Here is a 22,559-nt window from a genome sequence, read left to right on the forward strand (position 1 = left end):
AAATTGCCTCCTGAAATGCTGAAATGCTGAAAATGGCCTTAGGCCCAATGATGCCCTAGTTGAAGTGACTAAAGTATCACCTCCAAATGTGCAACCCTTCAGAAGATATTTCACTTCCTCAGTTATGCTAATCGAAGGGAGTTTTCATTCCCAAAGATCAACTGACTATCTAAAACCACTTGGCTCCACAATAGACTATGTGACTGAATCACAATTTGATGTCAAGAGAGAAATAAACAACTGGATGATTAGAATGAAGCCCGGGGTGCCTATTTATTCTTTTTCTCCACTTTCTCCAGAAACTTCTAGAACATTATTTTATTTTATCTATTAGTGACTTTATAAAAAATATTTTATAATTCAAGTCACTTTATTACATTAATTAAATATAAAGTTACCTTTTAATATTTATTTATTTGATAACTTTATAAATAATTAACTTAATATCACTTATTTATTTAATTAAAATAATTAATTAGTCATCCTCATAAAATATTCATTATTTTGGACAACTTAATTAATTAAATTAATTAAATCAAATTGCCTCCAAAATGGGGACATGACAGCGAGTAACTTTGTGAGGATGATGCCGATGACGATGCCATACTTTGTGCCTTCTTAATGGCTTTTGACAGGGTAGTAGGATCGAACCCCTTTACCCAACCTTTCAGTGGTTTTGTCCCTCCGTCCATGAAGAGCACTATCTGTTTTCTTTCGGAAATGTTCGTGACCAAAACAGAGAATTTCGGTTAACCGATCTAGTTTGTCTTAGCTGTGCCAATTCTTTGGAATTGAGTTCCAGAACTTTACCATCAAATTGATCTATCAATCTCTCAGTGAATTCCGCATAAGTATTTATTTGATCATGCCCCAGTGTGATGGTGTTGTGATGCCACCATTAATGCGTAATTCCCTCCAAGTGTAATGCCGCAAATTTTATTGCTTCTTCTAGCATGGGATTAAGCTAGAAGTATCAGCCTTCATTACCCAGGCTTGTACAGATATGGATTTGGATCCGTCAAATGGGGACAAATTTACTTTACTCAACTTCCTCTTGAGATCATCATTAAAAAATCCTCTGTTTCAGCCTCCCGAATATCTCATTCTTAGATCCCCATAGTCTTTGTAGGATATATCTTCTTCAAATTTCGCATTCTTTGAGTCTTCTCTCAGTTGTTCTTGCATCTCTTCAAAGGTTGGTTGTTTCCCTCCGTGTGGTGCCTCCGTTCGTGGAGGGAAAGACGACATGGAAGGTCGAGAGCATGCTGTATGAGGGTTTGATTTACCCGATATCGAGTTCATGCTGTGACCATTTTGTTCTGCATATATTTTATTATCTGCCAACTTCTTGAGAGTTTCTTCCATGAGTCGCTGAGTATCTGTGATATCTGCCTGATTCCTAGCAAGTTCTCTTAGTAGTGGCATGACTTCGGTAGCTGTCGGTTCTGGTTTGGTAGACATTCTATCAATAGAATGTGCCCTTCTTCTCTTCCGGCTATAAAATCTCATTCACTATCCAGAGGTTGGTAGGATCGAAGTGCTCTAATACCACTGTAATATTCCCAAGTGCAGAGGCCTGGTGACAATCGATTTGATGGCTGTACAGAAACCTAGGGTGAGGGCCGTACGGTGTGAAGGTCACAGTAGTGGCCGTACAGAAAGTTGGATTAAGGTTGTAAGTGGAAGAGATGGCAAAGTGTAAGGCCATATGGTGATCAAGTGGTTGTACGGTGGTTAAAGATGTCTGCATGGTAGTCTTTGTTGGCGTACAATGGAGAGGGAGGGGATGGCGTACGGAGTGATAGTTTGGGGGGGCCGTACGGTGCTTTCGATACCTAGCAATGATCTGTGAGTTGTACGGTGATGTTTGGTGCCACTTCTTGTAGATGTATAGATATATTAAATCAATCGGCCCATTAACAATAAGTTTGATAAATGATATATTTTATAACGGGAACATTACATTTGTGTCCACTGTCTGTCGGCATGAGGGGCTATGTCCTCAAACTGGCTAAATGTTGAAGCTTTCCTGAATAACTCTCACAAGAGAGAACTGAAATCTGAATCATAAATCAAGCATACCAAATGAAATAGTCCCTTCTCCTTTTATCCTCATAGTTGTGACTCATCGACTTCCTTCTCGGCCTTTCGTCTTATCTCACCTTGTCCTTTTTAGCCCACTTTATGGTATTAAATTGACCTTTTATATTTTGAGTCCACGCTCTCCAAGTCAATTTTAATATTATATATAATATGCTTTTAGCTTTTCTGATGTCCCAAAATAGGGGACATTACAACATCATGTTAAGCATGGATGCTTGGTCTGCTCCTCTAGAGAGAGGTGGAATCGTCACTATGCCCATAGGGGGCATATGTCCCCAACAAGAGCCATCGATGGAGCCCTAAGTATTTTAAAAAATCTGGGCATCCATTTGAGAAGTAATATAGAAGATGTGATGGCATTGTTATTTTGACTCCATAGACGCTAGTCATCCTACTAGATGTGTGAAGGAAATTATGAACTTAGAGATTTAAATGCTGCAGCAAATACAATTCCAGCAGCACATATATGTTTTTGTATTTTGATAAAATCATCAAGTTTAAGGTATTTGTGCAGCAACACATGCGTGTGAGAAAAGTTTCCATACCAATCAACAATAAAATTTGCAGCAGTTATTATCAATATATCTGCATATGCAAAGAGATTAAGCTCTATTATTTGCTTGTCTATCATATAAACTCTATTTGGAGAAATCTGCTATGGACTTAGAAGAAGATTCAAATAAATGGAACTATGCAAGCAACATAAATGAATACCAGCACAAAAATCTTAGCACTCATAGGGCCACCCATGTTCTAAAACTAAAGTTGAACGCATCAATTAAACAACCACAATATATTTTACAAGAATATAGACCAAGACATGAGTTGAGAAGGGTGTTTACAGCAACAAAGATCATCCAGGAAAGAGAATAAATAGATAAAATAAATGTAGAGATATAACATCGGTCAATCTAAAGTATTATAGATATACGATATTAAATCAATGGTAACACATACTTATGTAACAATGAATGCAAGATGATTGTGAGCAACAAATTGTGGGAACGTGATAAAAATGATAAATGATGCATCTGATGTAAGAATACTTGCACTATAAAAAGACATGTACAGGTAACAACAAGAGGGTTTTATAACAAAGAGCTCTTGAGCACTACCTTTGGAGTTAGCACCAATATTATCTAAACAAGAACGATGCCAAGTAAGAGTAAATTTTATTGCCTCTCAAAAGAAAAGATGGACGAAGAATTGGATTGTATCATTCACTGTTATATGGAGCAAAAGCAAAGCAAAAACATAATTGATGAATCTTGTAATCAACTAAGAACAAAATTCATTAATAAGGATGCTCCATGGCCCTAGTCAAGTACTGCGTATATGACTCCAGTGCATTGCGAAGATTGGAGATGGAAGTGAATGATATCATTTCCATTTATCGTAACTGATGTCTTAACTGCACTAAGTGATACATACATCAACGCTCTAGAACAGAGCCAAAACATCACTAACACTTCCACCATTCCAGTCAAATGCTTTCGTTTGGGAACATTAGGGATTTTGTGTCACCTATTTCCACTTGCTGATTCTTTCATTTATTAGTTCATATCTGACAATTCTTTGTCTTGTTGCAGGTGTTATGAATATGTGCGCTGAAGGAGGAGCTTGTGTGAATTGAGAGTATGGAGACTCGACACATTTATATGTTTAAAGGAAGCTTGTAAAGCTGATCCTAATCATCGTTGAGGACATGTCATTTAGATTATCAAGCTGTCGTTTATTTTTGATAAAATTATACTAAAGTTTTATATTCGGTTATTTGTTATAAAAGGACACGATGTTCTGAAAAGCACCCGATGACTCTTTATAAATGTAAGATGTAAAATAAAAAAAGAGACAATTCATATTTTTTCTTTTTTACAAATTTTACATACTAATGCTATTGTTGCGCCTCTAATATATTATGTTCTTGTATTGGCGAAGATTGAATAATTGAACTAAGCCCGTGGATAGTGGATTGTTGGATAAAATTTTATGCTATTCTAGAATAATTTGCTATGGATGGATCATCCATAAGGAGTGTCTCTGTTGCAAATTTTATTCCTGGCATCATTTGTAAGCATAATTCTGTATTTTTAAATTTTACAGTTGAAATATTATTAAGTTGTGTCCTTTATAATTATTTTAAAATTCTATAGATAAATTATATGATAGATAAGTGGATTGGATCAATTATAGCATTTTAAACTCAATAATCATAGATATTTTGAAATATTTAATTATTTCTGTATCTGTTTCTGGTTTGTCTCCCAACTATAGGAGTTAAAACACATTTTAAACTAGTTTAGAATTGAGTCTATATATTTGACCCGTTGCATCTTGATTACTAAATTGTTCATGGTTAAGGTGCATAGAACATTATAAAGTTGTACGTAATAACTTATAATATTGACTCTCTTTCCCATTTCAATTTTGGCATTGGTCTTTATATTATTCATGATTGAGAATCCATACACTAGCAATTTTTTCATATCTTTCTTTTGAAGAATTAATATATTTATTTGTTGCAATAATACATAAATATTATTCTTTATTTAAAACACTCTTATTTACATAACCATTTACTTTTGTTCTTAAATCAAAATTTGCAAGTTTAAAATTTTCTGTAATCCTTGCCATTTGGGAAACTTTCATTAATATTCAAAATCGATCTGTTATAATTATCTTGAACTTAAGTGATTTGTTTAGGATAGGTATACCCGCCTTGGTCTTGCAAAGTCAAAAGTGCAGAAGACTCGAATCAAATTGTTCGGTCTTGTCAAGTTGGCCATAACCGGTTGGATATCCCAGCATCGAGTTGGCAAGACTCATAGGATTCCAATCTGTGGTTTTGGGAACCATCACAACCAAAGTTCGACTTGAGTGTAACATGCATTGCTTTGTTCAACTACAGTGGGTATCCTAATTGATGTGTGACAAAGCTATTGTGGTTTGTGAACTATCTAGAGATTAGGCCTTGATGTAAAAAAGTGCCTATGCTTAGGATAAACTAATCTCATTAGGATTATAACCAATAGTACACAAAATGGATTGTATGGTAGGGTAATAATTTATATTGCCAAATGCTTCCTGCACCACCATAGAGAGAAAATCTTAAAACTAATTTTGAATACCAAGAAAAATAACTAATAAAATGATTGGCATGCTAACCTATTCTCCAATACCTCAGAATCCTTTTGATTGATTTTTCTTTGTTATGATACGTTCAATGATAAAATTTTGTGTTTTTCTTCTTTTCAAGATGCATCTCCTTCCCAACCTAAGAATGTGGTTAAGAATACAATTAAACACAGAAGAACTTCATTGAGCAGTAGAAAACAACCGTCCTGGATCCTTGTAGGATTTCCTTCCTTACCTTTATGATTAGTCATGATTGAATGCTTGGATATCATATTGAAAATTATGAGTGCATCAATAAGTCATACTGTGCAAAGAGTAACAGTGAACTATAATATAGGTTTTGAGATAAATTCTATGTTTATAGCATCGGTTTATAAAACCTTTTAATCCCATAGAAAAATACCTAAAACTATCCCAAGAAAATTAACTCCTGATATCTACCAAAGTTATTTAATACATAACCAACAAATCTGAGGTAATCTATATCATAGATATAATATCAAAATTCAAATAAAAGAAATGCTCTTGATAACAAAGGAGAATAATGGAATTCGTTATCATTAGTCCTTTTCGAAGTGAAGGAGAAAAATGCAATTCTTTATCATTAATTTCTTCTTCTAATTGATAAATTCTAAAAGTTTTTTTTTTCAAATGCTGTAAAGTCTTTGGTGTTGCAATTTGTTATCTACTTGGGCTGTTAATTTTTTCTTCACTTATATTGTTGGCACTTGAAAATTATGCAAATGTGGACTTGCAAACTCTAGAATCTTGCATATTTATTGCTCTGTGGCTTGTCCACAGATCTGTGTCTTTAGAAGGAATAGTGATGCCTGACAGATACACCGATATTCTATTACTTCAATGTTATGGCTTACCTGCAACCATTTTGAAGGAATAATTGAAGCTCTGCCCATCATTTCTCATTCACATTGAATAAGTGTTCTCAATGGATAATATATCTATGGTATTACTTGAACAGTCATAAAGGAGACTTTTGTCTAAATTAAATTTTTTTTTTGTGATGTTTAGTATGTTATTGTTTTTGGCATTTTGCAGGCATTGCGATACAGATACTCTGGATAATTTTGCGAAGAGCTCTTTCTTGATTGGATCCCCATTTATTGGCTGTGTACAACTTGATGAGGTGTTTAGCAAAAGTGGCTTATGTTATTCTAAATAGTATAGATTGGTTTATTTGCTTCAAATAGGGTTATATGTTGTATTTGGAACATTGAAACTCATACATGTTTTTCAGGGATTACTTAGGGAAGCAAACTTATCCATAGATTCTTTACTTCTGAATCTCAAGAGATCAATCAAATCAAAAGGGAATCCCTTGCATCCCTGGTCAGACAGACTTATGTTTTGGATAAGGTAATTTTTATCATGCTCATTTACTGTCACACACTTGCTTTTTTGGTTAAAGATTTTTATGGAATTTATATTTTACAACTCTATTGGCTTCTTCATTGTAGTAAAGGGAAAGGTAACTGTATGGTAGAAAATGCTCATCTTTTCTCACATTTTCTTGTTTCTATTTTTTTTTCTGATGGGTTTTGTTGAACGTAACTTTATTTGTATCAATCTATTTTGTTTCTTATACTGTGAAATTGATATATAATGTGCATTTGAGTAAGTTTAATTATATTATAGTTTCAATTGTATTTTTGTTGTTTGTTATAAATATTGTTTTTTGTTTCTCACGACAACAGTTGAATCAAAACCTCAAGAAAGTGAAAATAATGGCAATATCTAGGAAATACCAGTATGATTCCATATCTATTTATAAAGAGATTTACAAGGACAAGGATGGTGTGGCCATCTCTAAATAAAGGCTAATGTAAATATGATTAAAGAGATTATAGTTTTGGTCATAAGGTGATGCTAGCTATGAAGATGCTATAGCATTACTAATGTTTCCAAAAACTTCTTGTGATAGTGTGCAATAAAACGGCCTGGAGATATTGTTCCAAACTTAAAAAATTTCTGATTTTTCTTGCAGACATTTTGTCAAACTATTTGCATACAACCAGATATGAAAAATTTATTAATACTAACAGGTATAATAGCTGCAATTAATTTTTTGAATCATATGTTTACCATTAAACCATGCCTATGTTCAAAGCTTTCACTGAGACATTTTATCAACTAGTTTGCAAGCTTTTTATATAGCTGGAAATGACTACAAAAGTAACACAAGTTGCTGTCCCAGAAAATTAGAATTACAAAGATGTAGAGTGCTTATTCTTCCAACTTCCAAAGATAGAAAATACACCTTCAGTGGGTGCCAAGATGATGTAGCAACACGAATAACATTAGAAATGGCATGTAAGAGCCAGTTGATTATTGAAATTTGACTAAGTTCAAAAAAATAGTGTGCTTTGCGACTCCCAGAGATCGAAAGCCATTTTAAAACATCTTGAAAATACATACATAAAGTCTCGTATAATTATGAAAAATAAATTTCACCTATTCTTAAATTGTTTCTCTCATATACAATTCCAAATGATAGCATCACCAAATAACTACTGCTCTGATAGGTATGTGTACAGTCATTATTATTTGTGTGCCTGCCTCATGGAGTAGTGGCAAGCAGCACAAAGCCTACAACTCATTTCTAATGTTGCAATGACTTGATTTCATGCTGGTCACAAAGTGTTGTGTGAAGCTGGTGGTGCATGCTGAGATTGTAATGAGCACTGAATTTTATGGAACAAAGTCTTTGAAATCGGTAGCAGAAATAGTTTGCAATGTGGTAATAATTTTACTTACCCTGGTCTTGTTTTCTGTGTATTGTTTGTTATAGACATATTCAAATGAATGAGGTTATATGTCAAATAATGTGTGGATTGTAATGTCCCCAAATTGACACTCTAGTGAAACAACACTGCCTTGCCATGTGAATGACAAGTTTGGTCCAAGAGTATATAAGGATCACACATTGATAGTAAAAATAGAGCAGGTTACAGAGTGGTAAGTCCTAACTTTTAGCACTTCACTTACAGCCAACAATTCTCCACTTGTGTGATTCAGAGAGATCAATATACAGCATTATGGTTCAGTATATGAGATATTGGATCGAATATTAATATTGCCTATCCTTTGTTGCATTTTCACTAATCACGTCTTCAATATGCGATGATTAAAGTAGTAGACTCTGTATTTGATGTTTGATAAGGAGATAGGATTGCAATCAGGTATTTCATAAACAAATTTCTTACCAATGATTGCAGAAGCATTACTTATGTAATAGCTTTTACTTCAAAAATTGTAATTCCAACAATGGTTTCAATAAAATTCCAGGTCGATCAATCCATATAACACTTTTGCTAGCACAAAACAGATCGAGAATAATATTTCCTCAGGTTCCGTATTCTTTTTTCATATTCACAATATTGAACAACTTGAATTCGAATGCTGAACCCCACATAATAATATTAATTTATTTCCAAAATATTGATTGATAAAATATCAATTTCTGATCCAATCTCCAAATTTCCCTTAAAAGAAGATTTTACGAATTTGATTGCCACAAACAAATCAGGGATGATCCTACATGTCTGATACTACAAATAAGAGACTCGAATCCAAATTGGAATGGTAGATACAAATAATGAGATAGATGATTAATCGATGATGATTACAATTGCTTCCCAGGAGCCGAATGAGTATGAAATTTAGATCTCCATTAACAACCAACTCGACCCTAACATATTTCAAAAGAGTGTTCCAAATAGGTCCACAAATTACATATAGGATCGGGGAAAAATAGAAAATATTCCCCTAAAATAAAGGGACATGATAATCCCCCAGGCCAAAAGTTGCTTGGCCCCAAGCAATCTTACATCAAACTGCCTACCATATGATAAATTCTATGTGCAAACACTAGTAGCCATATTCTCTGAAATCTCTACGTGGCATCATGATTGTGAGCACTACCTCCTCAATCCTTATGGATGTATTGTAAAGATAAGATCTTCATCAATCTTTTGTTGCTCAACTTTGATATAAACAATGTCATGCTCGGATTTGTGAGAAATTCATCAAGTTCCCACTAAAACAAAACATAAAGCTTGTCAATGCCATGTGCCCTCTTCATCATGCTATCAAACCAATCAGTTGATGTCCAACAATGCCAATCTAGAATCTTAAATCTTATCTCCGACTTGCTTGCTCCTTTATATGCCACTTGCCACAAGAGATGTCAGTTATGCTCACCTCCTGCCCAACAAAAGGTAAATCTCCATACCTTGAAAATGCATCAGAAGGGACAAACATATTAATTGCTTCTATAGGTATGCCTACACATAAAGATGATTCGGCGAAGCCATGATCTCGACAAGACATGAGCTTTTCTATAAGGGTCTCTAGTAGAGAAAACCCCAGGAATTCTCCATGAAAGACCAAATTTGTTAAACTTATGTCTCCACCAACATTGCTTTCCATCAAACTCATGCACAGACAAGTTGCCATCAACATAATGGTGGGCTGAATCTTTTACCTCATGCTCATCTTCAATTGCTGTTGTGAAATCGGACCATGTGCAATCAATATCTCCAATTTCAATCATTTGATGATCAAGGGCTTCTAATTAAATTCAAGGAATAGAATTGTGTTCCTTTGAAGTGTCTTTGCCTCGGGCATTAAGTATTGGTTTATAGTATTGAAAGTCACATGTTTCCATGGGACTGATACAATTTGACATCTCCATTATGTGCATTGCCTATAGGAGTTGTGAAACAATCATGACAAACCAAACATTGTCATATTGTAGGACCTTATTGTTAGGCAATCTCCTAGTTTCAATAATCAACTCTCTAAGGTAAAATGCCTCATATATAATCTCAACAAGTATTCAACCAACTATAGATCTTTCTCATGCAAATGCTCATTGGTACAGCCCACATCTCCATGAAGCTGATCGACCAATGTTAGCTTTGTGAACTTTGTGCAAGCATGTTCTTCATCCTTGTGGCTTCCATGTAAGCTGATGTGTTCTCCATTGGAAGGTGTAGTTGATTCTTTTTTGCTCATATCCTCATATGTGGATATGAAGTGACGATGTGAACATGTCTTCATTCTCATCATGTAGTCCATCCCTCTTATTATTGTCACCAACTACCTCATCCTTGTTCAAGGAAGTCTTCAATTTTTTCTCACAATGCTTGCATACATTATTGGCCAATATACTTGCAGCAATAGAAGAAATGCATTCTTGATTTTGAACAACCCATAGCATAAATATGATAGGTTGGGGTATTACATCCATTTCTTCAATGCACAAAATCATAATGCTCTCCATAGTAGAAGAAACCTTGTTATCATGATACTCCTTCATGACTAAGAAGTGATGAAACATTTTGTAGATCAAATCTTGCAATCCTAGATCCAAGAGGAGGTTGCTCTAATTTTTTCAAAGATTTCCAGTACTGTAAACCTCCTTGTAGAAGTAATGTTACCTATGTCATCAAGGCTCTAAAATTTGTTGATCAAGTGCAATGTCTCCTTTAGGATATTAGCATCATATGGTACTCAAGGAGTGAAGATCCTCAAAAAGAGATGAGATCCTCAATATCTTGCTTAGGAATGAAGTAGCTGCTAGCTTGATTTCCTTGTCAATATGTCTCAATAACTACAGTTATCTTAAGCTAGGATCAAGAGGAGCAAGAGTCCTCTGTATTGACATTCAAGGTCATTGGTCCACATTACTCAAATATATTTCCAATATATCTAGTGGGATGTCAACGCTATCCCTAAGCTCCTCACTAATTTTTTGTGGTACCTTGATCCACCATTGGCCATTGGGAGGCTTCATATTGTGTTCAACACTCTGAACTTCCTAGTAGATTGAGAACATCACTTTTATTGATACCACTGTAATGTCTGCAACTGCACTTAAGAAAAACAAAACTATCTTGCGAAGTGAATGACAATTTTGCTCCAAGTATATAAAAGAATAAAAAAGTGATAATAGAAATAGAGCAAGTTGTAGAGTGGAAAGAGCTAACCTTTAGCACTTAACTTATGACCAACACTTTTGTTGTGTGATTACGATAGATTAATATACAATGTTGGGAATCATTGACAGTAATGAGAGTGTTGTATCTATGAGGATGCTTTCAGATAGTTTTTGTAACCTGTAGAGAAAATGTTACCTTCAGTCAACACAGGGTATATAAGGTTCTCAACAACCAATTGTGTTGTATATATGAAAATATTAAGGTATGCTTTCCCCATGATGTTCTCACTAAAATATTGTAATGTTTCTTTAATGGTCATCTCAAATAGTTTTTTGTTTATTAGTTTGTTTCTATTGTCGTCTTTAGTTCACGATTGTTTCTTTTAGAAACATCATCTTTGTAAATCTCTATAAGGATCTTTCATCTACTTTGTTTCATGCAACATTAATCTACAATAACATGGCATTGGAGCGGGTCGATGGGATTTCACAAAAAATGATGATTTTTTGAAGAAATTGCTTAGCCTATTCTAATCCAGAATTTGTTTCCACAAACTTGTTTTTTGATTTCTAAAATAAAAATCATGAGCTATTTTATGAAAATTTTGTGGTTTTACAAACGTATTTGTTGAAAGTTACAATCCTAGTCAAGGGTTTTGATCGCATGATTTTGAAGATTGAGAAAAAGTCTTTGGTTTTTTATAGTTGCATGTTCTTTTGTAAGTTGCGTGTTGCATATGTTTACCACGTGAAATCTCTTATTTTTTTGCATGAAGGTTTCGTTGATGGGTTTTCATAGTTTTTTACCTTAAAACATTCCTCACGGATTTTCATAAGTTTTTGCAATAAAAAATTTATGATAGGTTTTCATAATTATTTCCATTAAAAAAATTTAATGGATTTTTTAGATTTTTTTTCCCCTTTAAACATTTCTAATGGGTTTTCATAAATTTTCCAAGAAAAATTTATTTGATGGGTTTTCATAACTATTTTCCCCTTCAAATATTCCTCATGGATTTTCATAATTTTATTCCCTTCGAAAATTTATGGTGGGTTTTAATAAATTTTCCTCTTGAAATTTTCCTATTTTTTCTTTTATATTTTTTCCTTCAAAAATTGAGGGATTTCTCTTGTCAGTGAGGGCTCTCTAGTTTCTAGAAGGTTTTTTACCACTTTTTCCTTAAAAATGATATTTTATATGTTGATCCATATTTGGTTTCTGTGCTAGTTATTTGTTTGATTCTATCCTTTAGAACTGATTCTAGGTTTTATAATTTGCAAAGTTGTGTGGGATTCTTTGTGGGTTTTTATCATTTTTTCCATTGACAATTTGTAATCTTGGGTTTGGCAAAAAAATTGCAAAATTGTGAATTTTTGTAATTTTCTTTGGGGAGTTGATTTCATTAGCAAAAATGTGAAGGTTTTTAAAAAAATTTCCTCAAAATTCATGGGAACTATTCTTGGTGTGTTTTATGGGTACAGGGACTGACAACTTTGTTACCCAACATCAAGTTGGACTTTTGGTGATGAATTCTATTCGGAAGTTTTGTAGATGTTGGGAGGGTTGGTGGAAAACTCATCATGGTGATAAAGTCAGTAGTAGGGTCTTGTCTTTTGTTGCAAAGCATTTTGAAGAAAGGGGCATAATTTTCTATTTTTTCTAGACTATTTTGGCTACTCTTGGTCATGGACATTCCTTAGATCAAGTAAGGGTATTAGCAATAGCAAAATGTTTTGAAGAATTTATGACCATAAGACATGTATAGTCTCTTGTAAGGTAGTTAAATGATGACCATTAGTTGGGGGGGGGGGGAGGGTATTAGAATACTGTAATGTTTCTTTAATGATCGTCTTAGTTAATTTTTTGTTTTTTGGGTAGTTTCTATTTTGTTCTTTAGTTCACAATTGTTTTCTTAGAAACATCATCTTTGTCAATCTACATAGGGATCTTTTACGTCCTTTTTTTATACAAAATTGATTTACCATAACAACTAAATTGTTCTGATTGAAATAGATTCTACTATTGCTTTTGCAATCTCACAATTTATTATTCCTCCATCTACAAGGCCCCCATGAGTAATGTCTTTAGCTATCAAGTTTATCCTCTGATACTCTAGATAACGATATTAATATGGCACTGATTCAATAGTGGAGTGATTCATTGCATAAGTTATTGCATACAACATTATTATCATACATCCTTCTTTACATTTTCTTGATAAGTCTTGAATATATGATGATACTAATGTATTAGACTTTGTAATTGATCTTTGATTAAGAGATAGAATCACAATTAGGTATTTCGTAAATGAATTTCTTATCAATGATCGTGGAAATGATATCCATGCAATAACCTTCACTTCAAATTTTGCAATTACAACAATGATGTTAATAAAATTCAAGTTCAATCAATCCAAATAATAGTTTTGCTAATGCCAAGAAACTACAAACAAGAGATTCAAGTCCACACTAGAATTGGAGATACAATGAGATAGATGATTGATTAATGATTATTACAATTGCTTCCTAGGAGCCAAATAAGTATTTGGTTTAAACCTACATTAAAAAAGAATTCAACCCTAATATAATTTAAGAGTGGCTCTATTAGGCTCACGAGTTACAAATAATTCCACAAGTTACATATATGATTGGGCCACAATACTAAACAATTCCCTTAGAATGGTGGAACATTACATAGATCATCTACTAAGATGCATATATTGCGAAGCTATTTAAACTATGGTTCATAAGCTAGTTATTGATTTGGTTGCAAATGTGAATACAGTTACAAGAGCCCAGTACATAGATACATGAAATGTTTTGGGGGCTTTCGGTGCATTTGTATGTATATGTGTGTGGGTATATATATCTCTTAATATATATATATATATATATTATAAATTTATATTAAATTATTATATATAATATATATTTTGAAATAGCAATTGTTAGTCAAATAAGATGTACAAGTTTCTTTCTAATAGTTAGTTCTCTCATTATACGCTTAATCCTTAGGCCTTAATTGATGCATGATTATATTAATGGTTGATTCCTTTGAATACTATGTCCTTATCCTATTATCGTTGAAAAAATTCCTTCCTTATCTACATTGTATGCCACTGTTCAATCTCTAAATTACATTGAGTGTTGAAATGAACTATGGTTGGTTCTTCCATTATTGTTGTTAGCCATTTTTGTAGATTGTAACACACATAGTTTAAAATCTTGTTCTTTGCCACTTCTCAGCGAGGCAAAAAAACATCTCGGCAAATATCAGAGTGAAATCAACAACTTCTCGAGAAAATATTGGGAATTTTAAAAATGACTTAAATCATCGGCAATTGCTCTAAATCACTAGAAAACACCTATTTTCTCCTCCCAAAGCTTTCTGCCACACCCAACAAGCTCAATGTTACAAAAAGGAAATAATAAACTTGTTTTTTGGCATGTCTGTCGTTTTACAAGCAAACTCACATGCTCCCCTCGAGAACTGTAGCACTTCTTGTGAGAAGTTGCAGAGATATCAACTAGAAGTTCATATTTTATTGTGGTGAGAAGTTCATTTTCTTTGAACTAGAATCGAGTGTGAAAAGGATAAGTTTTCTCAGTGGGTCTAGAATCTCGTGCGAAAAGGATGATTTTTTGCGACAAGTCTAGAATCTCACGAGAAGCCGAGATATCATAGATATTTTAACAAGATATTGAACTATGATAACACATCATTAGAATAATAATCAACCAATTTTGGTTATTCAATTTTGATTTGCAAGTTGAGGAAGACACCATGAAATTATTCAATACTTATGAGAATGCTTATTCCACCGTCTTAGTAATTCACTTATCCTTAGTTGATTCTTCTTTTTGTTAATAGTTGACCAAAATTGTCTTTGTGTGAGCGTGTGAGTGTGCTCTTCCAAGTGGATTGCATCCCCCTCTGGCCCTAGACTAAGCGCACCCAGTAACATAGCTCATAAATATTGGCAATCTATCAAATGATCCATAACTCAGAAAGCAAACAGGACCGCTTGGATGTCAAGTGTTTGCGAAATTGCCAATACACCAAAATTAGGAAGTTCAGGAATATTTAGTTTGGGGTCATCACAAATTGAGTAGATCTTTAAAAGAAGGGTACCTTCTAATGGTTAGAGTCAACGTGATGAGTTTTGATAAGCTCAAAGCTTACAAACTTACAAGTTCCTCACCCCTTTTGGCTATTCTCATGGTTATAGTCAACATGACAAATTTTTTATAAGCTCAAAGGCTATAAGTTCCTCACCCATTTTGGTCAATTTATTTTAACCTTTTTTTTTAGAATGAGATGCTTCAGGGGAGGAGATCATGGTGGTATTAACAAAAATGATCTTCCTATAGTTTTCAAGACTCAATATCCAAAAGGGTTAGAAAAATGATTCTCGTTTTTGATAAGGACATGTTAATCATTAGGCATGTCTTGGTCAAAATTAGACAATCTTTGGCATAGTAGATTCATGGTCAAAACTATTCATAGTAGTTTCAAGTTTCTTCTTAATCAAATAGATTTGAACGGTAAACCAAAAATGTGGGAGGTTAAACTTCATGCTTATGATTTTTATATAGAATATGTTAAAATTAAATCAATATTGTACTTGGTGCACTTTCTAGGAAATCTACTTTATGTTTTGTTTCCATTATATTTATTAATTTGAAATTTGATCTGGTGTTGAGTATGTTATGCTTTTACAGCTTAGTTCGTTGATGGGACGCTGAAAAATGATAACTATATAGTAAAAGAAAACCTTATTCTTTTTAAATTTTAATAATACGATCTTCTTAGCTTCAAACTCTATAATGGAAGAGAATATTTTGGGTCTATTCTATGATGTACCACTCAAAATGTTTTGGACATAACATCATATGTGAAATAAATGGAGAGGCTCTCTTGGAAAGAACTATAGAAGAACATTGTCAAAAATGCCAAGGAGTGCATCACTTGCCAAGAAAACAAATTCAGGCATACCCTTCTAGCATGCTTGTTTCAATCCTTGCCCATTCCACATCGAAAAGGGGTAAGAGAGTGTGCACATTTTCTTGAAGAGATCACGTGGATTATTTGAAAGCATTGGGAGAAAATATAATAATAGATTTCTTAGTGATTTTTGTAAGGATCTGTTTCAATTAGTAGGTGCCAAACTTGTTACAAGTACAAGCTACAACTCTCAAATGGATGGATAAACATTGATAGTAAAAAATGGGTTGAAGTATACTTAAGGAATTATATTTGGATCAACAAAGGATGTTTGTTGATTGGTTGCATTTGGGACAATATGATTATGATGCTTTGCACTACATGTCTTCAAGTAAGTTTCCATTTATAGAACTTTATGGATACAATGCTTTGACTCTTTTTGATGTGATTATTTGAGATAATAGGGTACTGACCTAGTGTCTTGTACATCCATAGCCAAGATATATTGAGGCCTTTCAAGGATCATATTCTATATGTACATAAACACAATAGCTTTATGCTGATTGGAATTGCATGGAGAAGACATTTAAATTTGGATACACATTCCCTTGACGTTGCAGCTATACAAGTAGTATTTAATTCAGAAAACAATATCTAAATATTGCAAACCCAAGTTCTATGGACCTTAGAGTATTATAAGGAGAGTGGATGAGGTTGCTATGAGCTGGAGTTTCCAAAGCACAGTAAGGTTCATAATTGTCAAGGCTCAAAAGGTATCTTGGACAATATATCATTCCTTTAGTAGGGTTTCTTTCCCTTAGATGATGAGAGGAAGTTAATCTTTTTTTTGTGAAGTCATCATCAACATTAGTGAAAAGAAGTTAAGAATAGCATTATTATTGATTGCTTAGTGCATTTGAAGGAATAGATATTTTTAAGCATCTAGGATTGCAATTACAGAAGGGCAAGAGATGTTGGGAAGTGTCAATTGTCATGTTCCCTTCTCAAAATTGAGGGATTTATTGAAGATCCGTAGCCTTTCTCTATTTCCTTAAGGCTAAGTAACAAGATACGGGAAACAATTTCTTAGTTGCATTATAATTTTGAGGCCAATCATCTTTCAAAACATCAGCTTTAAAATTCATGAGGGATATATTGTAAAACTTATGTATTTCTTGATTTTGGAAAAGGTGCATTTGAATTCACTAAGATTGAAAAATAAAATAAAGGGCTGAAATCAATCCAGCTATAAAGGGGAGGCTAGCACTCGATTTGGATTATTCGTTATTTCTTTGATGAATTTAAATTTTCAGAAATTGAACACTCAAGAATGAAAATATTAATTTGTGAATTTGAGGGAAGAAACCCCACTTGGTTTCAATTTGGATTGGAGGATGAAAAACCTTCACAATCCAATTGGTGGTGATTCCATTTTGGGATTATGGTTGAGTTTAGTGTAACACCTATATCATATGTAATACTTTTATGATTGCACGGAAATTGACTTTTTATATTTTATTTTTTGGAAAATCCAAGGAGTATAACTATGTTATGGTATGAAAAGCAAAATCAAATGGTTAGGGAATCATAATAGGAAAATTATCCTTGTGAGTTGTGTAATAATTGTGGTAAATTTTGGGTTCAATTGTTTGAATTCATGTGCTTACTTATGCCCTTTGGCTTTCCTTGATTAGGAAAATGTTTGGACAAGTAGATGTATAAGGTGAATGTACTTTGTATGCTCCACCCTCTTTTGCAATCCCATAATATTTCTTGTTTTCTTCATGTATTCAAACTTGTAATTTGGTCTTTAGTTGAAGACACAATTACTATGATACCGAGTTGAAAACACCGGCATAGAGGAAAAACCATAGGAGAAACCCAAATATGGGCTCTGAGGAATTTAGGCCCAATCTATTAAGCTATGTTCCCCAGGGACGAGTACTCGGCCTAAAACCCGACGTTTCGGAGACAGGGATGTCCCGGGGATAGGGGGATGGGTATGGGACATCCCCCAGCCGTCCCCAAATGACCTTTTTTTTCCAGGGGACGTTTCGGAAACTCGGGAACGCGGGGGGGGGGGGGGAAGGGGATGGCCAGCAGTACCCGGTACGGAAAGGGGACGTCTAGCCGTCCCCCGACCGTACTGGGTACAACCGGCCATCCCCCTTTTTTGTATGCACATAACTTTTTTAAAGAAACATAAAAAAAACTTTTAAAGCCTCCTTCTTGGTCGGCTAGTGGGCCCCACTCCTCCAAAAGCCCTAAAATGTATATTACTCCACACATTTAAGTTGTTTTAACAATTGTTTGGGTTTTATTTTATGTTGCAGCCGGCTGGAGTTTTCATTTTGCAAGTAGAGGAGGTAAAATTTTTGCTTCCAAGAGCTTGACCAAGGGTTTGATCTTCTATTTTGTCCACCAAGTAAGTATAAAACTCTTTGTGCTTCCATCTATCATTTTTTTGATAAATTTGCAGCTTGCAAAGTCTGATTTTTTTTTTTTTTCATTGTTTCAGCTCATATATCTATTCAATTGCATATTTAAACACAATGAGCAGCAGTGGGAGTATAAGTAGTAGTAGTGAAGAAGAAAATGTAGGGGTTGATGTTGCTAGTAGTGACACTAGGCAAAAACCCGATCCTAAAGCTGATTTGTTTAAATGCCCTTCCGCCATTATGAAGAATTTTGCAAAGGGTCCTTTCAATAGGAAAAAACCTCTTCTCCAATATGTCATACCTTGGCCAAATGATAAAAAGAATTTGGGAGGGATTAGAGTGTGGGATTGCCATATTTGTCTTGATGATTTTAGGGGCAGCTATACAAGAGTGAAGTCACATTTTTTTAGGTGTTTCACGCCGAAGAGTCAAAGCTTGTCCTAACCTAATTGATGAATAAAAATTAGAATGCCAAAGATTGCACTTAGAGGCTGACAGTGACATCACCATCCATTCCCTCACAATCATCTAGGCATATTTCATCCGCCATTGGTACTTGTGGCAGCCCTACTGGGTCTAGAGGGAAGAGAAAGATGAGTAGTGGTGAGAAGGGCTTAGTGGAAAGTATGTTTAATGCACAAAGGAGAAGTGTGAGGCATCCGTTCGTAGATTCTTTGTTGCTAATGGTATCCCACATAATGCAGCCCGTTCCACTTATTATGAACAAATGGTGAAAGATATTTTGAGCATGAATTCCTCATTTGTACCCCCCGGTGAGCATAAGCTACGAACCACTATCCTAGATGAAGAGTACTTAAAGGTTGCTTTGTTATTTGAGGATATGAGATGCACTTGGGTTAGGACAGGCTGCTTTATTGTGATGGATGGGTGGACCGATGTTAAACATCGGCCACTCATCAATATTATTGTCACATCCCTTGCTGACTCTTTTTTTTTAGAGCCATAGATTGCTCAGGAAAGAAGAAGGATGCAGAATTCCAATTCACCATTTTGCGAGATGCCATAGAGGAGATTGGGCCCTCTAATGTTGTACAGGTTATCACAAATTCTGCACCTGTATGCAAATCAGCTTGTTTGATGATAGAGGGTGGTTATAGGCACATATTTTGGACCCCTTGTTGTGTTCATTCCTTGAACAATGCATTGAAGGACATAGGGAAGACTGAATGGGTGAAACAAGCGGTGCTAGAAGCTAGAGAAGTGCAAATGTTTATTTGCAACCACCACACTTCACTTGCTCTATTCAGGTCCTTCTCTAAGAAGGAGTTCCTCAAACCAGCCGAGACAAGGTATGTCAATTATAATTATAGTTTACTTTTAGTTTGTTTTAACTTTAACTTATTTAAAAAAATTATTTGTAAGTTTACTTACATGTGATGCTTTTAGTTTTAAATTTTAATCATTAATGTTTAAGTTTAAATTCTAAATTTTTAATTGTTTCTATAGGTATTGCACATATTTCATCTTGATGGAGAGGATGATTGAGGTGTATGAGGCCTTTCAATTGATGTTGGTGAATATAGAGTGGGGACAATGGCCTCATTCTAAGTCCTCTGAAGGAAAAACAGTGAGGCAAAGGATCCTTGATGAGAGTTAGTGGTCCACAATGAAGTAAGTTGTTGATTTTTAAATTTATTATTAGTCTTTTGCTTGCTGATTTTCCTACTAATAGTCTTAAAATTCTTAAAATTCTAATTCTGATTTTTATTTTTGTTGACATCTTGATCTTGCAGATATATTTGCTCTGTCATAGCACCCATTGTTGATGTCATTAGATATGCTGATACTGATGCTCCTAGTTTCGGAGAGATCTATGAGACTATTGACAGCATGTTGGGTAAGATGAAGAGAATTGTTGCGGCAAAGGATCTTACATCGGGCTTTTATGAGGAGCATATTAGGCCTATTGTGACGCGGAGGTGGAACATGATGAATACCTCGCTTCATATGGCAGCCTTTGCTCTAAATCCCAAATGGTATGCACAATTGGGTGGAAGGGGCCTCCCATGTGATGATCCTGAGGTTTTGGATGGCTTCACAAGAGCAATTGATAAGATGTATTCAGCTCAAGATGCCTTTACTCTTCGTGCACAGTTCCTTGATTTCACCAACCTTCGTGGCCCAAACTTGGGTAAGCCACAAGCAAGGTTGGATAGAGTTGTTTTGGCACAGAAGGATCCTATTGGATGGTGGACCTGGCATGGGAGAGATACACCTGAGTTAAAGATACTTGCCAGTCGCCTTCTTTCACAGGTTGCTAGTTCCTCAGCTGCAGAGAGGAATTGGTCCACATATTCATATATCCACTGTATCAAGAGGAATAGACTTACCTCTAAAAGAGCGAAGAAGCTAGTGAGAGTGCATCATGCTCTTCGACTTGCCGATTGTCAGACTCGAGAGTATAGGCAGACACCAGCTTTACGATGGGATGTTGAGCTTGAGGATGTGGCCCAGATAGATGAGGATGACACAGCACCAGGACTAGTTGGGGTTCCATTAGATGAGACCGCGCTTCTTGTGGAGGATGACAGTGAGGACTCCTCTAATTTTGATACCATGGCAGTGGAGGCAGAATAGGAGCAGCAGTCTGCTTCATTTTCTATGTTTTGCTTTTTATGTTGGACATGAACATGATTATGATACATTGATAATATGATACTTATTACTTTATGGCAGCTCTCTACCCTTTGGGCCTATAGCTTTGGGCATATTTTGATTTCGATTTTCAGATTTATCATACTTATCATTATGAGTCTTATGGTATTGACAATTGTTAATAACTTAATGTTCATTGTTCAATGTTCTCTGATATTGTATTGATATGCATTTTGACAATTGGGTACTAAAATAGTAAAATCGGATATTATTTCGTAGATGGCATTCAAATGTTGTATGTTATGGTTCTATAATGTTTAAATGACATGCTTTGTGCTTAGTTTCATATGAATGACATGTATATTTACAAATTTCAATGTATATTTTAAAATTTCCCTATATTTATAACTGTCCCCCCTGTCCCCAAAATCGCCAAAAAAATTTGTCGTCCCAGAAATCCGTCCTGCTGTCCCCTGTCGTCCCCATACCGGAAACTCGGGGGAACATAGACTATTAAGTTTATATGCAAATAGATATTAAATGCTAAGAAGATTGCAAACCACAGTTGGTTGTTTTATTAATGGCAAGTAGGTGAAACATGTGAATTATGTGGTGGTTGTTTGTCCTAGGCAGTTGGTCTGTGTCAACCAAGCTACAATACTGAGGATAATTAATTTATCTTTGTAACATCTCCCCATAAATTAATTATCAAGTTTTTTTAGATATTCCAACATAATCTAAAAAGGATGGGTCCTAACCTAAAGCCTTATTAGGTACCCCATATAGAATCACTTAGAAGATACTATCATTTGTATTTTTTCCCCTCATGACAATTGCTTTAGGTTTATCTTCTGTGGCTACTTCCCATAAACCTTTTATTTTTGAAATCACCTCCATCTCACTTTTTTGAAATACCATATTTTGAGGCATCTAATTTTTTACTAACACTAATATTAGACATCTCAGTGACAACAATATTAAAAACAATATAACTTCCAAACACATAGGTGGTTTTAATATCACGACAAAATTCACACTCAAGTGGTTTTAATATCCATCTACTAAGATACATGGGTACCCAACTGCTGTACTCGTTAGTACTGTAGTAGTCCTTTCTGGACACCTGATTCATCAATATGTTAAACCAAAACACTTTAGGGTGTCAGGTACAACCGATAATGCAGCCCTTACAATAACATAGGTACAATAAAATCTCTAGATTTTCCTTTTAACAAAAGTGACTAGCTCTAAAATCTTTTCCTAAAACGCATAGCCATCCAAAAATAACTTTCTTGACTTTATCATGAGGGACATCATCCAACAATTTTCTTTAATTTAAACAACCAATGACACAAGAAGATTC

General features: G+C 34.5%; 1 protein-coding gene and 1 long non-coding RNA gene across 3 annotated transcripts in view; one reads left to right on the forward strand and one right to left on the reverse strand.

The window, feature by feature from the left end:
• The window catches only part of LOC149551996 (DNA-directed RNA polymerase V subunit 1-like), a 383,310-nt gene that overhangs the window by 194,074 nt on the left and 166,677 nt on the right, over positions 1-22,559 (forward strand). Inside the window, exons 12-13 of the mRNA XM_089787485.1 lie at positions 6,295-6,382; positions 6,494-6,612. Coding sequence (XP_089643611.1) covers positions 6,295-6,382; positions 6,494-6,612 — 207 coding nt within the window. The remainder of the gene's footprint in view (positions 1-6,294; positions 6,383-6,493; positions 6,613-22,559) is intronic.
• Positions 1-22,559, reverse strand: part of LOC149551999 (uncharacterized) — a 236,598-nt gene that overhangs the window by 48,106 nt on the left and 165,933 nt on the right. The window lies entirely within an intron of this gene.

The sequence above is a fragment of the Cupressus sempervirens genome, chromosome 6 (assembly GCF_028749045.1).
Source record: "Cupressus sempervirens isolate cs-2001-9-10 chromosome 6, ASM2874904v1, whole genome shotgun sequence".
NCBI lineage: Eukaryota > Viridiplantae > Streptophyta > Pinopsida > Cupressales > Cupressaceae > Cupressus > Cupressus sempervirens.